The following is a 17976-nucleotide window of genomic DNA, read 5'->3' as shown; positions in this document are numbered from 1 at the left end:
TTACGTTCAGTTTATTTTTTCGTTAAAGTACAAGAAATTAATATTCATGTGTTGTTTACAGTCAGGCTTATGTACGTTTTGGATTTTGGTTATGAAGTGACACGTAAGCAATAGTTGTAGAAGTTGTACGTAACACCTATACAGGTATAATTTGTATTCATACGTTGAAAAATTGATTCTAATAGAAAATACATTTTATGCTGTTTTAAAATTCAAAATTTTACCCGAAAAATAAGTTTGTTTTCAATTTTTTTTTTGAAAATCGTTAGAGCGGTTTTTTTTAAATTAATTTAAATTTTGTTCTAAAAATATTTTTGGTATGCAGTTGTTTAGTGATTGTAAATATACGCTTTATGTTTGAATTTCGTAAAAAAGTGCTGACCCATTTTTGAGATATATAATTTTTAAAAATAAAAATTCAATATTTTTTTTTAAATCCAAACAAAAACAAATTGCATTTTTGGTAATCAAATATTTATAAGTCAATATAAGATCTTATTCAAAAAAAAAATTATTGAAATCAGTGCATAAGTTGCTGAGAAAATGAAAAAACGAAATAACGGTTCTATGAGCGGAACCTTTCCTGGGCAATACAAAAATATGTTTTTCTTTTTAAAAGATGCCAAGTTAAAAAAAAAACTTTTAGAGAAAATTTAAAAAAAATGAATCGGTTTGTTTTTGAGAAAATTCGAATTTTCGTTTTTTTGACCAAAACAAATTTATGGGGGGCCACTGTTAGTTTTGATCTTTAAAAAAAATGAAAAAAAGGCTTAACGCGAATCTGCTCAAAACCTTAACTTCCAAGTTTGAACTCAACCGACCCAATGGTTTAGGCTGTAGGAGCGTGGACAGACAGACAAAACCAACCGGACAGAATCGCGGGACCCACTTTTTTCGACTTCTCTACCATCGTATTATCATGTTTGATTAAAATCTCGAGCTCGAAATTTTGCACGAACGCAAAACTTGCCATATAGTTCCTATACGTAGCAAGTAAAAATGTAAATCTGTTGATTAAGGAGAACTACAGGTTATCAATTAACAAGTACTGGGACCGTAAGATCCGGTCATTTGATTGCAGTGACCCTAGTATGTTCCCTAAAATCAACAAAATATTCAGAAAAAAGAACGATAATGACCTTCCGTGTCTGAAACTCCAAAGGACTGAAGACAGCGCAAATAGATCCAGAAGAAGCCATCTTTGACGATGACTTTTATATAATTGAAGATCCGAAGGAAAAAGTGGAGGCGGTGGGAGCTGCTTTCTAGCAAGTGTACAAGGTGAATGTTAGCACTCGCCCCAACCATGACCTGGAAAACAGAGCCCTACTTAATCAATTGTACCTTCGAAACGATATGACACAATGGCGATCTGAGAACCGCGGTTTCATGCGGTTCAATGACGATTCCTTGGCAAATGCCATAATCGCCGAGCAAACGTGACCAAGTCCCTTGTTAGTGACGAAGGTTGAGCTTCAACTCATCTTCAATTCAATAAAAAACGAAAAGTCAGCAGGTGTCGATGGTATATTCAACGTTGTACTAAGACATTTACCGATGGAGGCAATTGACATTTACACCACACTTTTCAATAATGCACTGAATAATGCATATTATCCAGTACATTAAAAGACCGCTGTGGTTCATCCTCTCCCGATAAAGGGAAAGGACAACACCAATCCGTTAAATCTTCGGTCGATAAGTCTTCTTCCCAGCATCTGCAAAGTTTTCGAAAAAATCATTAATAGGGCTCTGACTAAGTGGGCTAAGGACAACAAAATAATTCCGGATAAACAGTTCGGGTTAAAGGCGGGTCATGACACAATTCATGCTGCGTCAAATCTCGTTTCTGATATCCAATGGAATAAATCAAACCAACAATGCACAGGTGCTGTTATGGTTGATTTGGAAAAGGCCTTTGACACCGTATGTTTAGAGGGTCTTTACCTTAAACTGAGCAGGCTTGGCGTAAGCAAGCCATTGTTGTATATACTTTAAGATAAGCTTAACGGTAGAAAGTTTGTTGTCAAAAATGGCAATGTAACTTCTATTACAACATACTCAATTAAAAATGGTCTTCAACAGGGAGCGGTGAATTCGCCGACCTGATATGTAGTCTTACAAAGGCGTACAGAACGGCCCGAAAGGTTGAGGTTATTAGAATTCTCTTGCAGCATGATTTCAACAAGATTCAGCGATATTGCAACGACTGGAAACTAAAAATAAATGTCCAGAAGTCGGAGACAATTCTGTTCCGGACCACGTTGGCTATGGCCACGAGGGATACGTGCAAGAATTTGCGCAAGATGGTCACCGTTGATCTTCACGGGCAGCCATTAGCGAGCAAAAGTGTAGTGAAGTACCTCGGTATCTGGTTAGATCAGTATTTATATTTTGACAGACATATAAATGCTGCACTGACCAGAGCCAGAGGAGCCTTCGCTCTGACGAAACGGCTGTTTTTTAGCAGTCGACTTGAGACTTGAGTGAAGGTAATTTGCTACATGGCCCTCATACGGCCGATGGTAGTTTATGGTTGTCCTGTGTGGTTCAACGTTGCCCCTTCCCAGATGGTGAAGTTTCGGGTATTAGAGCGGCAGTGTTTACGACGCTGTACCGGCCTTTATCGAACAGCCGAATCTTCTTATGTGCATTACTATTCAAACGAGGTCCTATACAACGGGACTCGAATCAACAGAATTGGCAATTTCGTGATAAAACTCGTTCGAGGTCACATTGTAGAAGCTATGTCTTCGAATAACAATTTAATTTTTGGGGCGTTCTATCCGAACGAAGAGTATTTTGAGAGTGCACGCTTGAGAGGCTTCATTCCACCAGAGGCATTCCTCTTTTTAGATAGATGCGGTCTGATACAGGATAGATTGACAGTTCCACTAATTTACCAAGTCAGACGAAGAACCGTGGATAGGCGACTCCTGTACGATCCGGACTTCATGGCACAAAGCGGAGCAGAGCTCCTTCGGTTCAATAGGGCTGTGTCGGAACGGAACCGAACTGATAGGGTGAAGCAGGAGAACCAGTTTTGGTGGCTTCAATCGTCAGTTGATAGTGGGTAGTCGGGATAGGGTTTTAAGCTTTGGCCGGCTTACATACTTGTTTTATAGTTTTGAGGTTTAGTTTTAAGTAGAATAGGCATGGTGGCACAAAAACAAAATAAAAACAAAAAAAGTTAAAAAAAAAACATGGAATAAAAAAAAAAAAACAAAAAAAAAAACAACAAAATATGAAGAAAAAAAAAAATGTAAGATTTTTAGATTTGCTGCTGTGGTTGTTCTAGTTTTAAGTAGTTAATAATTATAGTATAAGGGTAGGTAGTTTAAGTTAGCTTTAAGTTTTATTTAACGACCCGATTTTAAGTAGCTTTAAGTAAAAATAAAAAAGGATATCGATATTAGATTTTTTTTTCAAATTTTCTAATAAATACAAAAATAAATAAAATATAAATTGATGTAAAATAGATCTTAGGGCTGAAAGCCATTAGTATTAAGTGTTATAGTTTAACTTAAAGGGTCTGTATGGGACCATTAAGTTAGTTGTAAGTTATGGATAATCAGGCTATGCATTTTTGTCTAGCTTGTAGATAGGTTTAAGAATGAATTGATAAAAATGAATTTAAAAAAAAAGAAATAATATTTTCTGCACTACGAGCATGCACTGGTGTTTTTACATATCCTACAGACACAGTTTACTCAAATTTTGCACTGTTTTTCCGATTGTAAACAATCCACATCGGCCCCAAATTACTTTACGAGTTTACTGATAATAAAAAACTAGGTAGTGCAATAGTCCGGTTAGAACTAGGGCCTATTCCTTACAGTTCTCAACCATTCCTGTGTGCGGATTTTGTTATGAGGCATGGAGTTGGCCTACAATTTTAAAGCGGATCCGAACTTCTACTTTGAGAAAGCACGTTTGATGACAATAATTACTCTTGGAGAATTTTTAAATTCCTCTCAATAGGCAGGAACCGTAAAATAAATTGTAGATGGGCCAGGTAGGGATTAAACCCAAGACTTCTGACATGGCAGTCCACCGCATTAACCATCACACCATGGGTACTACTGATACAGACATTTAAAGCTTATTTTCCAATGAATATAAATAATTATTTATAAAAAGTTAGAAAATACTCGCTCTGCACAAAGCAATAACACTTACTATTTTGTAATATCTCCTTATTAATTTGCTCTAGGAATAGGTATAATTGTTGGCATGTTTCTCATGCACTGGAATAATAAGCTTTTACTGATATGAACAATGTCTCTGTTCAATGTGTCTTTAAAAAAATAAAACTCTAAGTATCTAACCCATATCAGTTACATAAAACAAAACATTAATTCTCGACATTTATTTGTTCTCATCAGTCGTCAACACTTTGTGACATTTTGTTTATGGCGTTGACATACTTATAAAGTTCTTAAATTTAGAACACGCCTCTTAAAGTTATTTTTACACCAACTTTCATTGCAACTTATTGCTAAAATTACACACAAATTCGCTTCTACATACACACACAAACATATGTACATTTGTAACAAAAGAGAAGGGTGAATCATACACTGCGAACACTATAATACTTCTTAACACTTTATGTTCGTTCCTTTGATGACAAAAATCGAGAACATATTTCTCGTCATATATCCTTTTGGTGAATTAAATTGGATAACCAAGAAGATATGTTTTCGGAAAACCAACATACAATATGAATTTTATTATTTCTCTGAGCTACATAAATATATCCATATCCACCACCTAAAGAGTCTAAAACACACAGTATTTGTCGTATTGGGGTAATCTCTGCTGTTTTCATTTCGGAAGGGCTTGACATAAAAAAAATACACATACGAGTACATACATGTACAAACATATGTACATCATGCTTTAATACATGTACATTTATATATATATGTTTATATTTTAAATCTAAAAAAATATATAACAGCAAAAAATCATCCACAGTGGAATTCAAAACAAATAAATTGCAAACACAAAACAAAAAGTCCTTTTTTATTCCTTTTTATCCGCTTGATAGATTGCGCAGGAAAAACAAAAAATAACATAACCCAACAGCCATAGAAAGGACTCCACACCAAAATTCAAGACACGAGTTATACTATATTGAAACCCTGAAGATATGTCCTTTGCTCTTGCTGTTGCTCTTGCATAGCCGACAACTTCAACTGCAAACTGTAAGAAAGATAACTCTTTTGCGGTACTCGTACTCGTAATGCTGGTGGTTCTAGTGGGAAGGATTTTAAAATATCGAAGTGTAGGGTGAAAGATAAATGAATTGCACACGAGACACGACCCTTTTAGTTCTCTAAAACTCCTGCTTTACCACTTTTCCTTATTTCTATCTAGTTCGGGTTGTGTCAGTGCCAGATCCAGAACGATACGAATAGAATTGGAAAAAGCTAAAGAAATTGGAAATAACTCAGGTAGGTAGATAGCTATAGTTACCTGGTGTAAAGTCTTTACATAAGAGAAAATCAAATATTATGAAGAGAAAAAACAATGGGTTGAGTCTTGAGTGGGACCATCATGATAATATACCACAGAATAAGAAAAAAAAGAATTTGCACAACTGATGACGACGACACTGGAGCTTATTTTAGGTACCTATGGGGTTTTATTGTTAAAGTCAAAAACGTTTGAAAATATGTTCTTTTACAGGGATTTAAAAATATTTAGGGGGTGTCTGAGATAGCAGACATTAATGAATTACAGTATCAGTTCAGACGCTGCTAGTAGACTTTTTTCCATTACGGTCTTTCTTAATTAACGGTACTAAATGGTAGTATGAAAAAGAAGAAGTAATCGAAAAACTCTTTGTTTTATTGCTCTATAATTCAAGACACAGAGAAAATACACCCTGAGATGTCAGACACAGCTAAATTACAATTTGTGTAAATCACAGTTTACACAACTAAATTACAGTTTATGAAAATCACAGTTTAAGTAAGTTACTTCATCACAGTGTTGCTTAGACGTTTCTAAATTCCAACTAAAGATATCACTCAATAACTGAAAGATAAAAGAAATCGATAAAATAAATTTCAAGTTGAACTACATTCCGATACGATATCTAAGGCACTAAACTATATAGTCTAAGATTCAGGTCTTGACAAAATTATAGCCTGAGATGCCAGTCATTATTTATTAACAGTTCTTAATAACAGATAACACTTAAAATTGGACTTCAGACATGAAGAATAGTAAAGCGGTACAGCTGTATGTTTTACAACACACGACAGAAAGAGTACATGATAGATTATAATTTGCTATAAAGCCATAACAGCAGTCAAAACCATATGTGTTCCTTCAAAGTTGATTAACATTTTGGTTAAATTTTATAAAAAATTAAATTTGTTGAAAATGTTCTTAGAATATGGAAGAAGACTATAAGAAAAACAGCTATGAGCTTTCTTTTGGCCAACTTCATATTTGAAGATAAAGAAGAAAAACAGATTCTGACATCCTAGTTCCAGAATTAAATCGTCAGGTTTACTTACCTGAAATTCTCGTTAAACGTTGTTAGTTATAATATTCTTTTAATTTTTTTAGATCTCTAGCGATTCGAGAGTCTTGAAAAAGTTTAGCGATTTGCTGTAAGTTTTCTTTACCTGTCGTTCAAAACATTTAAAAGGTTTCCATCAGCCAGGCATACAAAATCACATTGTTTAAAATTTTTTTCCAAAATTGAGCCAAGAAAGTTTTATTTAAGTTTCAGATGAATTTGAAAGTTGATGGAACTTCCACAAATTATGTCGGGGTTCTCGATAAAAAGTAAATCAGAGTTCAAGTGCTAGGACATTCAGAATCAGAGTTTTTTAATTATAGCCTTCAGCCTAAGCACCAATAAGCTGAAGCCCTAGAGCAAATTAAACCATTCTTCCGCTAAAAGAATTTTCAACTACAGATTAGGCAGAGTATAGAGGGTCATTTAAAATACTGTAGTCATATTGGTTGCCAAGTGGAGGATCTTCAGGACTTCAATAAATGTCAGCTTGTTCCCAGTGAGCCAGTCTTTCAAGGCTCAGTTTGTCTCCACAAATTCCTTCGGAGTCATCAAGGAGACAAGCATATTGAAAACGGACTTAATGATAGGGACATCAAAGGGCAAACCACAAGAGGGAGCTGGAGATCCTAAGACTCCTATCAACAACGTCTTCTATCAAACTTCTCAATCTATCTCATGCAATAATTGAAAGAAACCATTTTTCGATGTCTATTTCTCTTATAATTTAATCTAGTTCCAATTGGAATGGTATGGCCAGCTTCCTTCTACTTTAATAAGTATTTCTATCAATATTGAAATTAATTTCAATTTTCAAATTGGAGCAGTCACCTTTAAACATAACATATGTATGTACATAATTTAATATTGATACATAACTTACCCTTTGGCCGTGGGTGTATTTGTTGGTGGCCGAATAACATGGCGCTGCCCGCTCTTGGGGGTGATTATGTTGATTTTTCAATTGTTGCGAAAGAAGTCTAGGATCGTATTTGACTTCCGATTGTGCTGTATCCATGTCGTATGAGAATTCATGGTCATCAAAATACTCCATTGGTACTAGAAAATAGTAAACCAAAAAGATAAATATTACATAATTTCTATTTCTATTAATTATTATATAATTATTTCGAAATTTACATACAATAACTTTTTTTCATGAAAATGATTAAATTTTAAATTCCAAACTTATTTTTGATGCTAAACTATTGTAGTGAAAACACTTAATTTAAAAAAGCGTTTCATGAAAATCTGCGTTCAAATCAAAATGCGATTCGTGTACTTCGTAATTTTTTGGGAAGTATAATGAGGTCCACTTCCACCTCAGTGAATTCGTTAACAAGGAAAAATGCCTCATTTTTCATAAGGGAACCCACTAATGATTGCTGAAAATGCAATTACAAAAAGTTATTGGTTTGGTGTGATTTATGGACTGCCGGAGGGCAACGTCATGGGGCCTTTGTTCTTCGAAAATGAGGTCACCCAAGCCGTCACTTTTAGAAATTGAGGATATGGAGCTGGAAGATATGTGGCTTCACAGAACGGTTACCGTATTAACTCACTTTCATGGAGACCTCAATTAGCCGCCACGATCATGTGATTTGATACAGATGGAGTTATTTTTTGTGGATATCAAAAACAAAGAGTACACGTCAATAAGTCAACAAGAATTCAAGAGGTAAAAAATAAAATGATTCGGAAAATTAACGATATTGAACCTAATTTTGGCACAGCATGACTCATAGATAAAATTAACCATATTTTGAATCTTTGAGTGTATTTCGTTTGGATTTATTTCAAGTCACAGAAGATCACTTCATATAATTTCCTTCGGTTCTCAAATTCAATTTGAATTCTATCCCAAAATTGGCAAAAGTTAAACTGAACGAAACGATGCGATTTCAATAGACTAAGGTACGTGTCATCCCAAGTATTCCCGAATCCGACTATAATGCGGTGCCCAATGAAACATACAAAATAGCCTACCTGCTCCTATACCATAAATCCTGTAGGGCTGGCTGTAGGACTCACATCAATGTTTAACTTTAATCATTCCAGAATACGGATGTGTCGTCTAGGCCATTGTTGTCCTTCCAAAGGGATACTTTGGATGCTTTACGAGACTACTGCGACAATTCACAACCCACTATACCAGAGTGTGTGTTATTGTCTTTTATTTGGTATCGTATTCAATAGGTAAGGTAAACCGTAGATACCGACTTTTATTGATTCAGTTTCGATTCCTTGGGCGCATATATTTGAACACATAATTTAGAAACCTTTATAGCTATATACTAAAATGTACGTGTGTATTGGCTGCTGGCCTATAGCTGTGTATCATCAGTGTGTACTTTCTCAATTTGTTAACTAAAACCTATTTCTTTTTATTTTTGGAATATAAAGTAGAACCAAAAATAGAATTGGCAAAGTACATGTTATTTGATGGAAATAGAAATGTATACAGAAATATAAATGCATAAGCACGTTGACGACCAACAATGATGCTTGAATAAATCTTTTGATGAAATGTTATATTGAATATTTAGAAAGGGTCTTATGAAGATTTAAATATTATTGTTATTATTTTCTTGGATTTAGAGAATCAGTGTAATATTTATGCATGTGTGTTATGTCCTTAATGCAAACAGATATTTGCCATACATTTGCTTCTTATTCGGTACAGTTTTTCTTTTTTGACAAGGTTAAAAGACAATATTAAATGAGGCTTGAAGACTTTGAATTTGCATATACGTTTAGTTTTAGTGATCGTAGTCGTAAGATACGTAGATAGATTACTTCATATTTAAAAGTTTGCGAATGCCTGAAAACAATTCATAATTTGAACTTTATCAATTTAAATTTACATGTTTTTTTAGAAGACGTTTAGAAATTAAATGAGTTCTTGATGTGGTGTGCCCTAGGCATTCGTTTTGTCTCCTACACACTTCCTTTTATTCATAAACGATCTGTTTTTTGCCACTTCTAATCCGTTAAACGGTACCGGCAGTACCCTCAGCTTTTTATATGTGATTCTAGAACAAAATCCTTGCCCTTCGGAAGTGTTATTAACTTTAAGAATGATGTGAACCAGTATCCAATATTTAATCCTTCCCCATTTTCCTAAAGTTCACACTGTGTTAAAACTTTACACATGTAAAGGGTACTTAATGAAAATGAGAAGACATAAATAAGATTAAAGGAAGAAAAGAAGACTGGAGTGTTGTATTTAAAGATAAAATATTTAAGGCTCTTGCAATCTGCTGACTTATATTCTAGATACGCTTCCTTTCCAGAAGATTTGAATTATTTTGTATTTAACTAGTAATAAGTTCTCTTAAAACATTATAGGTGGAACAGTTAAAAGTAAAGATGCGCTCCTATAAGTTGTGAAAAGCTAGTTCCACCACACTAAAGAAGATGATAAGAATAACCATCAAAGTTTGTGGCTTTGTAACAATAACGACTAATGTTAAAGATCGTTTTTTAATACAAAACTTATGGGTAATATTCTGATATAAAAAAATCTAGAAACGTTTTACATTAAAAAAAGAAAACGATATCAGCTGCAGCGACTACGGTTGACCCATACCATTTTCATTAACTTTACCATGGTTAACCAGCACATTTTTTTCTGCCCTGGGTAACCTTACAAATTGTATCTTTAAATTCTCCAATAAAATAGTGTAAAGTATTAAATCACAAGTTATCGGTGATTTATTCTTATATTATAGTTTTACGATTGCAACCGTCTTCTTCTTTCAAATAAATATCGTCCAAATATCTTCCCGAACACATACATATGTATATGTAGATACCATTCATTGCGTTAGTGCCAGTCTCCGTAACAGTTGATGCAGCCTCATTTTTTTTTAAATAAATACGTTAGGTTGGGGCAGGACACGCTTTACTAACCATTCTTGGATTTTTCAAAAGCCCAAAATGCAACTTCTTGTTCTTGTGTTAATTTTTAAAACTTAAGGACCTTGGTCTTTATGCATAATGTAGTGAAGTTTCGGATGTGGAATGCCTAAATCCTCAGTTTGATGAAGAATCGATAAAACTTGGTACGGGCTAAATATTCTCATTTGTTCTTGAGACACACAAATGTTTTGTATTCTTGACATGTTAACTTGTCTCAACAGCTCAATTTTTTCTAAAAGCTTCACTTTTGCGATCCAGAAGGTGCTTGACGAAGACAGCCCAAAAGAGATTTAGTTTTACGAACCGTGATAGTGACTGTCAAATTTCAAGAAATGAGAACTTCAAAAACAAAACCTGTCCAAATAGCGGCTATTTATTGGGGATAAAGTCTTTTTGCTCAAAACCATAACACCCAAATTCAAAACGTCATAGCTCAAAAAAAAAAAAAAAAAAAAAAAAACAATTATATAAACATTTTGTTATGGTACGATTTGGGCAATATTACTACCATTGGGCATTAAGAACTTTTGTTGGTTTTTGAATTTCCAAATAAAAAGAAACGTTCGGTTTTATTTCCTAATAAAATAACTCCAAGATAATATCGCCCAAAAATGGCTCTATCTTAACTTACTGTTTATCCACGTCTCATAGTCCAACCAACAAAAAAATTGTGTGCGCTATGATATATCTAAATTTGGGCCTACCGAGACTGAAAGTTGGTTTGTGTGATATAACAATAAAAGGTTTTTCAATAAAAGCGGGTAGATGTTAAAAATGAATTAAATCGCATGTATGCTATTAAATTTGGAATATGACAACATTCAAATGCCCGCCTCGGCTTCTTACGGTGGCACGCATCCAAGTGGTTCAATTTTCAAAATCCTCTTCTAAACGATTTGAATCTCAGGGAACAAACGGCGTTGTCTATGGTCATGAACTTTGAGCTCCAGGGTCATTTGGATCTTGTAATAGGTGCAATGTATGCGAAATTTGTGTTAACGATCACTCATGTTGATAATAAAGTTTTATCATGATGATTAAGCTTAAACAACTGACTAATAAACATCGCCAATTGAAAAGCCCTTTATATTGTTATATCAAACAAACCTTTTGAACCCAAAATTTTACTCTAAAAAAATATTATTTATTTTTTCGACATTTTTGCAATTTAGTTTTAGACGTTTAAAGTCCTTGAAGATACGACCTAATGTTTACCACGGCCTTCTGTGACACCATAAAGGTTTACAAATTTAATGAATAGTAAGAAAAAAAATAATTGCTAAAATTCTATATACACCTTTTGATAAAATGAAGAATTCAAATACTTTAACAGAATAATAAATGATAAAAAACCTCTCGCAAATATTATCCTTAAATACCAACACACGCAAATTAATACATACCGGCATGAGTGACATATCCAAAAAGGCATGACGTCGAACACATCCAAATGCAGATATTCCTTAACAATTTCAACATTTCGTTGTCCTTTATGAATTGCTTAAGAAAGTATCCTGTTTGTTGTTGTTGTTGATTTTGAATTTATTTATCTTGAATTTTAATTAAGCGCATTTGTTATTGCTGGATTCACTTGTTTTGAGCTAAAGAAAGATTCACTGAAATAAAACACAAGCCACACACATAGCGCATGCTATAGCACAGAAATGCAGTTGTTTTTGTATTGCAATATAAGAAAACACAACAATACCATACCATTAGAACGTGCAAAAACTTTGGCATTTTGTTCGTTTAGTTTCAATACAAAAGTCAGCTTGAAGGACCGGCAGAAAATGAATACAATCTATTTTATTATTATCCTGCCATACAATATAATGCTGGGATGGACTAAATGGATGAAGGGATTTAGAGAGACAAGAACGAGAAATGAATTAGGCTGAAAGCTTGTATCAAAAAGGACCAAATGAAAAGAGGAAAACTTCAGTGGAACTGAAACTAAAATTGAAACGAGACGAAAACTTCCCAGCCATATTGCAATCCACTAAAACAATCAAATCAAAGATGAAGAGTCTGTACGATTTTATGTTCTGATGTTCATGTTGCTTAGTGGTTTATTTTGTTTTATACCTAGATATGAATATAAAGGGTATTTCGTTTTCTTCTTAAGATTGTCATTAAAAGACACATAAAAAGTTAATATATTACTTTACTTTCTTTTCTTATGGGGCTTTTAAAACAAAATGGATATAAGTTTGTCTTGAAGCAACAAAGTCACGTCGAGTCATCGTCGTCGTCGACATGTTAAGAAAACTTAATATGAATATACATGGCTTCTGTAGAACTCTAGAGCATAGCTAGGGTATTCAAAAAGTTACCTTTAACTAATTTAACTGATTTTTGTATTCTATTTTAAAAGTTTTTTATTTATTATGTTATTTATTGAAGTGATTCTTGATTGCTTAATGTTGTTTTGTTTGCCGTTACTTCCAAGTTATAAGCTTAAAAAAAATCACCATACGGCTTCAGGGTTTGAACCAACTCAGCTTATAAATAGAATAATCGGAACAATTTTGATTGAATTCTTATCTTTGTCAAAGTTCAGAGCTCTTATGTCTTAAAAATCAAGCAACGAGCAAACAAAAGGTAAATGCTATGAGTTACAAAAAAAATACGATGTTGACTTATAGAAAAGGCACCCTTTATTGAAAGGGAAAGAAAAAAGAAATAAAGTTTTCATCAACATTGTCATACTTCTCAATAGAAACAATTACCATGATGGAGATAAATAAAAAATATATAAAACAATGAAATATATATGAGGTTTGATTAATTCGTATCGTAGTCGCAGACCTGAATTTTGTTTTTAAAGAAAAAATCATAATTCATACGAACGTGGTTTTAGTAAATATAAAATTTTTTGTAACATTTTGTGAAACTATAAACATATTAACTGAGTATTATAAATTGAATAACATTTTTAAATAGTGCAAATAAAATAAAATTAAAATTACTTGAGTGAAAAATTGGAACAAAAATAAATTAATTGTGCGTACAAAAAATTGATAGACAATTCAAAAATGTCGTCGATGGAAACTAAAAGAAACGCTCGGTTTAACTTGAACTTAAAATAAAAAAAAAATGTGATGTGTTTTATAGCCCATTCAAAGCATTTAAGTAATATATTTATTTGTTGCTTATTTTTTAAAATATTTATATTTATCTAAGGCGTTAAGGCGTTTCGTCCGAATGACTTAATTTACGTAATCTCTTCTCTCCTCTAGTCAATCACTATAGTGTTGTCCAGGAGTCATTAGACTCTGTCTACATACATTTACAAACTACCCTATCGCAGAAATGGAATCCCTTGTTGGGTGCCGGGTTTTATCTAAGACAGAATAAAACAACTTTACTTTTTTATGAAAAAAACTAAAATTACCTAGGTACCTGTAATGTAAACTTTAATATTACACATACAAAAATCAAACGACATAAGTCACTACTCTACCAACTGTCTGTCAATAAAACAAATCTGGTCAAAGCTTAATGCTAAACGTTTTGAACGATCATTTCTTTTTGATGCAAAATTTATAATTTACTAGTTAGCAATTTGCTAAATATTTAGAAATTTAGTAAGGGACTCCAAAACTTAAATTTTTTTTTTTCGTTTTGCCAACTAGTAGCGAAACAAAGCAAATACCCTTAAACGGACCTATTAATTGGAATTTCCAACTGTTAACTTAGCCATTTCGTCCACTGCTCTTATAAGAATAATTGTTCAGATTTCATATGGATTTAGCAAATTCCTAGAAGTTAAAGTAGCTATTTCGTGAATTTAACTTTAGCAAATTTTTAAGATATAGTATCATGTTAAAATCGTTTAAAATGAGCTTAGTAAATTGCTAAAAATTGCGATAACATTTTACCAAATCGATTAAAATGTTTCACCATTCTTTTTAAAGCTGCATTGATAAAGATAAGTCGGAGACAGTTCCCTACGTCCTTATAGCACATCACAAAGCCCAATCACAAAGTCGAGACTCCACTTAGGAGAATTTTAATACAATCATCCTAGTAATCTAATCAACTGTCATGGATCACAGGATCCATGTGGTGACGAATCATAGTGCTTAATTCATCTTGAAAAATCCCGACCATTAAAGATAAAAGGGCTGGGCTTGAAAAAAGTTCTCAAAATTATTTAACTGTCTTTCTCTAAGCCAAAGTTAAAAATAGTCAAAACATGTAATAAAACCACTAATTGCTGAAACACAAACACCCTTCAGCTTCGGCTTCGCCTGACGTTTACGAGTTCAACAATGCAATGCATGCTATCACAATGAAGCTTCAATCTCACGTTTCATTTGACAATCGTAATTAAATAACGTACGTAATGTGACTCCAAAAGGAAGCTCTAGTTCTAATTAGCTGAACATTTGCTTTGTCTGACAGCTCAACAGCTGTAAAAAAAAGTCAACAAACAAAATACATTTGCTTGGAGGGATTCCCATTTGTCATTATAGGCTGTGTAAGCTACTTCTACGATAAATTTAATTTTTTTCGATTTCAAAACTAAAGTTTTTTTTATTTACAGAAAAAATAGCAGCTGCTAATGACAGAAGTGCCATTTTAGAAATGTCATATTTGAAGTTTCATTTAAAGCAACCTCAAAGCAGGCCCAACGTAACGCAGACGAAGCCGAATCTTGTTTGTGTTTCAGCCATAAAAGTCTTTAAGTCCACGTTTTGTAAACGGAATTCTTAGTATCATTTTGAGTTTTACAAAAGTCTACAACTTAGTAGCGATGTTTTCCAAATTCATTGTCCAGTTGCTTAAAAAAATAAAAACTGATTTATTTTGTGTTGATTTAAGTTTATTTCTCAAAAAGAAATCAGTCCCGTTATAATTTGTATCCTTATGGAAAATAAGTTAACATTTTATGTTTGTATGTTTTTCAAAAAAAAAAAAACCTTTTACATACAAGAGTCGAAAAAAAATTCATAAGCCGGATATGATTGAGGACTTAACATAAAATAGCTTTCTATGTTCCCTACATATTTCTTTATACCTTTGTGGTCATCTTTCTTCCCAACAAAAAAAGTCGAAAGGAAGGTATATATATTTAAGGTTCAAGGGACTGAAAGTTTCTTTTCGATGATGGTAAAGTGTCAAGGGAACAAGTGAAATAAATAAATTTCAGAAGTTTTTATAAGAAAAAAATTATAACAAGAAAGCAAAAAATTCACAGAAAATAAAAATAAGAGAAAAATGTATACACACATAGGAATGTAAAAAATATCAACACGTCAATAAAAGGAGATTTTAGGGATAAAACTTAATTTTAATTCACGAAAATGTATTTTTATAGGTCTATGACCTTGCCGCTGTTCTTTATTATTTTATTTTACTCCTGAATTTTGACAGACAAGTTTGGGTGTTCTCCTAGTGAGACAGTATATGATATGCACAAAAAGGGGATGGACAGGGATCTTGTGTTAATAGATCTGTTTCATATGCCAAACACTTTTAAGCTAATCACTGTATGTTTTAGCTCTTACAATGTTGTCAGATCTGTCAGTGGTTTGACAATAGATAGAAATGAACTGACGAAAGAAAATTGGGTACAATTTAATAACAAATTGTCTGTTTTTAATGTTGTCAGATTTTCACCAAAGTCTAATAGTTTCACTGTCGAATGGTTAACTGATTCAACAATGCACTCGGACAGGGAAAGTATTATAAAGGGTGTTATTTTAAACGTGTGGTTTTAAGGAAGAGATAAGACGCATGCATGTAACACCTAAGGCTTTTAAGTAATTCGTCTTAAACGTCGTCATCTGACAACTTATGACAATAATCCATAATAATATGGCAATATATATTGCCACACAAAATTCTAAGTTCACACAATCTTAAGACATTTTAGACAATTTCTTAGCATAGATTGTAGCATACGAAATTTTTATCATAGCCAGGTCTATACATAGAGCATTTAAACATCAAAACTCAATTTTTTCCTATACGCTTACTGATTCTGCTTTATGAATAAAAATGTGTCTAGATTAAAACTATTCCATCTTTTTTTAGCCAATATATTTATATTTTATTTTGGATTACAGAGCTTAAGAAGGCGGCTCTCAAACAATATAAATCCTTCTCATAACTATTTATGAATTCTGACTGACAAGTTTTGGTGTTTTCCTAGTAATATAGTATATGATATGCACAAAGAGGGGATGGACAGGGATTTTGTGTTAATAGATGTAGTTTGGAATCCCAAACATTTTTTACCTAATCACTGTAGGTTTTAGATCTTACAATGTTTTCAGAACTGTCAGTGGTCTGACAATAGATACAAATGAACTGACAAAAACCAATTGGGTACTGTTTAATACAAAAAATGTCTGTTTACACTGTTGCCAGATTTTCACCAAACTCTAATAGTTTCACTGTCAAATGGTTAACTGATTCAACAATGCACTCGGACAGGGAACGTATTATAAAGGGTGTTATTTTTAACGTCTGGTTTTAAGGAAGAGATAAGACGCATATAATTTAATGTTATGTCCAAGAATTAAGCTCTATTATAAGGGCACGAGCTTACAATTATGTTTTAAAATGATATGAGACGAGTTGCCACAGCGCTCACATGTGCTCACTAAAATTTTCTTTCGATATTGCTTAGTTGCCTTTTGACGCCCAAATATTTTGGTAATATTATGAAATGGCAAACTTAACTGAGTACAAATGAAATGACATCTGTCAAAAATACCAACGTCGATAAAAGTATTGCCAGATAGAGGTCTGCATGCATGTGACACCTAAGGCTTTTAAATTATTCGTCTTAAACGTCGTCATCTGACAACTTATGACAGTAATCCATATTTCTTAGCATAGATTGTAGCATACGAAATTTTGATCATAGCCAGGTCTATACATAGAGCATTTAAACCTCAAAACTCAATTTTTTCCTATACGCTTACCGATTCTGCTTTATGAATAAAAATTTGTCTAGATTAAAACTATTCCATCTTTTTTTAGCCAATATATTTATATTTTATTTTGGATTACAGAGCTTAAGAAGGCGGCTCTCAAACAATATAAATCCTTCTTACAACTATTTAATTTTTAAAATACTTATTTATGTTTAAAAGAATAAAACACATATTTTATTTAAAGTGGCAATAACATGAAAACTCTAATTTATTACAAGAAATTTAAATTCCAATATGCCACTAGTATTGAAAAGAGAAAAATGTGTGTTACAACTGAGCGCATCCGAAGTGACGGGGGACATGTTTTTAATGGACTACCGGCTTTGACGACAGTAAAACAACTTTACTTCTGTTTCACTTCAAAATTGTATGTTTTAAAAAAAATATTCTCATTTGTTCAACCTACATATCTCTGAAGGTAACGTTGACACAATCTTTTTGCTGGCAGACATATCCAAAACTTACAGTTTATAATACATTTAAAAATTCATAAAGCTTTATTTGGAACTTTTAAGCAATCACTAAAAAAATATTTTTCTTAAATTCAATGATATTTTTGTTATTTAA

At 32.8% G+C, this 17976-nt stretch overlaps 1 protein-coding gene across 2 annotated transcripts in view; it reads right to left on the bottom strand.

Moving 5' to 3' along the window:
• Positions 1 to 17976, bottom strand: part of LOC129951932 (uncharacterized) — a 151735-nt gene that overhangs the window by 132621 nt on the left and 1138 nt on the right. Inside the window, exons 2-3 of one of the 2 annotated variants that reach the window (XM_056064299.1) lie at positions 11863 to 12075; positions 7422 to 7597 (exon numbers count right to left, since the gene is read on the bottom strand). In XM_056064299.1, the coding sequence (XP_055920274.1) occupies positions 7422 to 7597; positions 11863 to 11938 (252 nt within the window). In that variant the 5' untranslated portion in view covers positions 11939 to 12075. The remainder of the gene's footprint in view (positions 1 to 7421; positions 7598 to 11862; positions 12076 to 17976) is intronic. The other variant, XM_056064300.1, reaches the window with a different exon arrangement.

Source organism: Eupeodes corollae, chromosome 3 (genome assembly GCF_945859685.1).
Source record: "Eupeodes corollae chromosome 3, idEupCoro1.1, whole genome shotgun sequence".
Taxonomy (NCBI): Eukaryota; Metazoa; Arthropoda; class Insecta; order Diptera; family Syrphidae; genus Eupeodes; species Eupeodes corollae.
The sequence above is the reverse complement of the archived record's forward strand: the minus strand, read 5'-3'. Positions and strand labels throughout refer to the sequence as shown.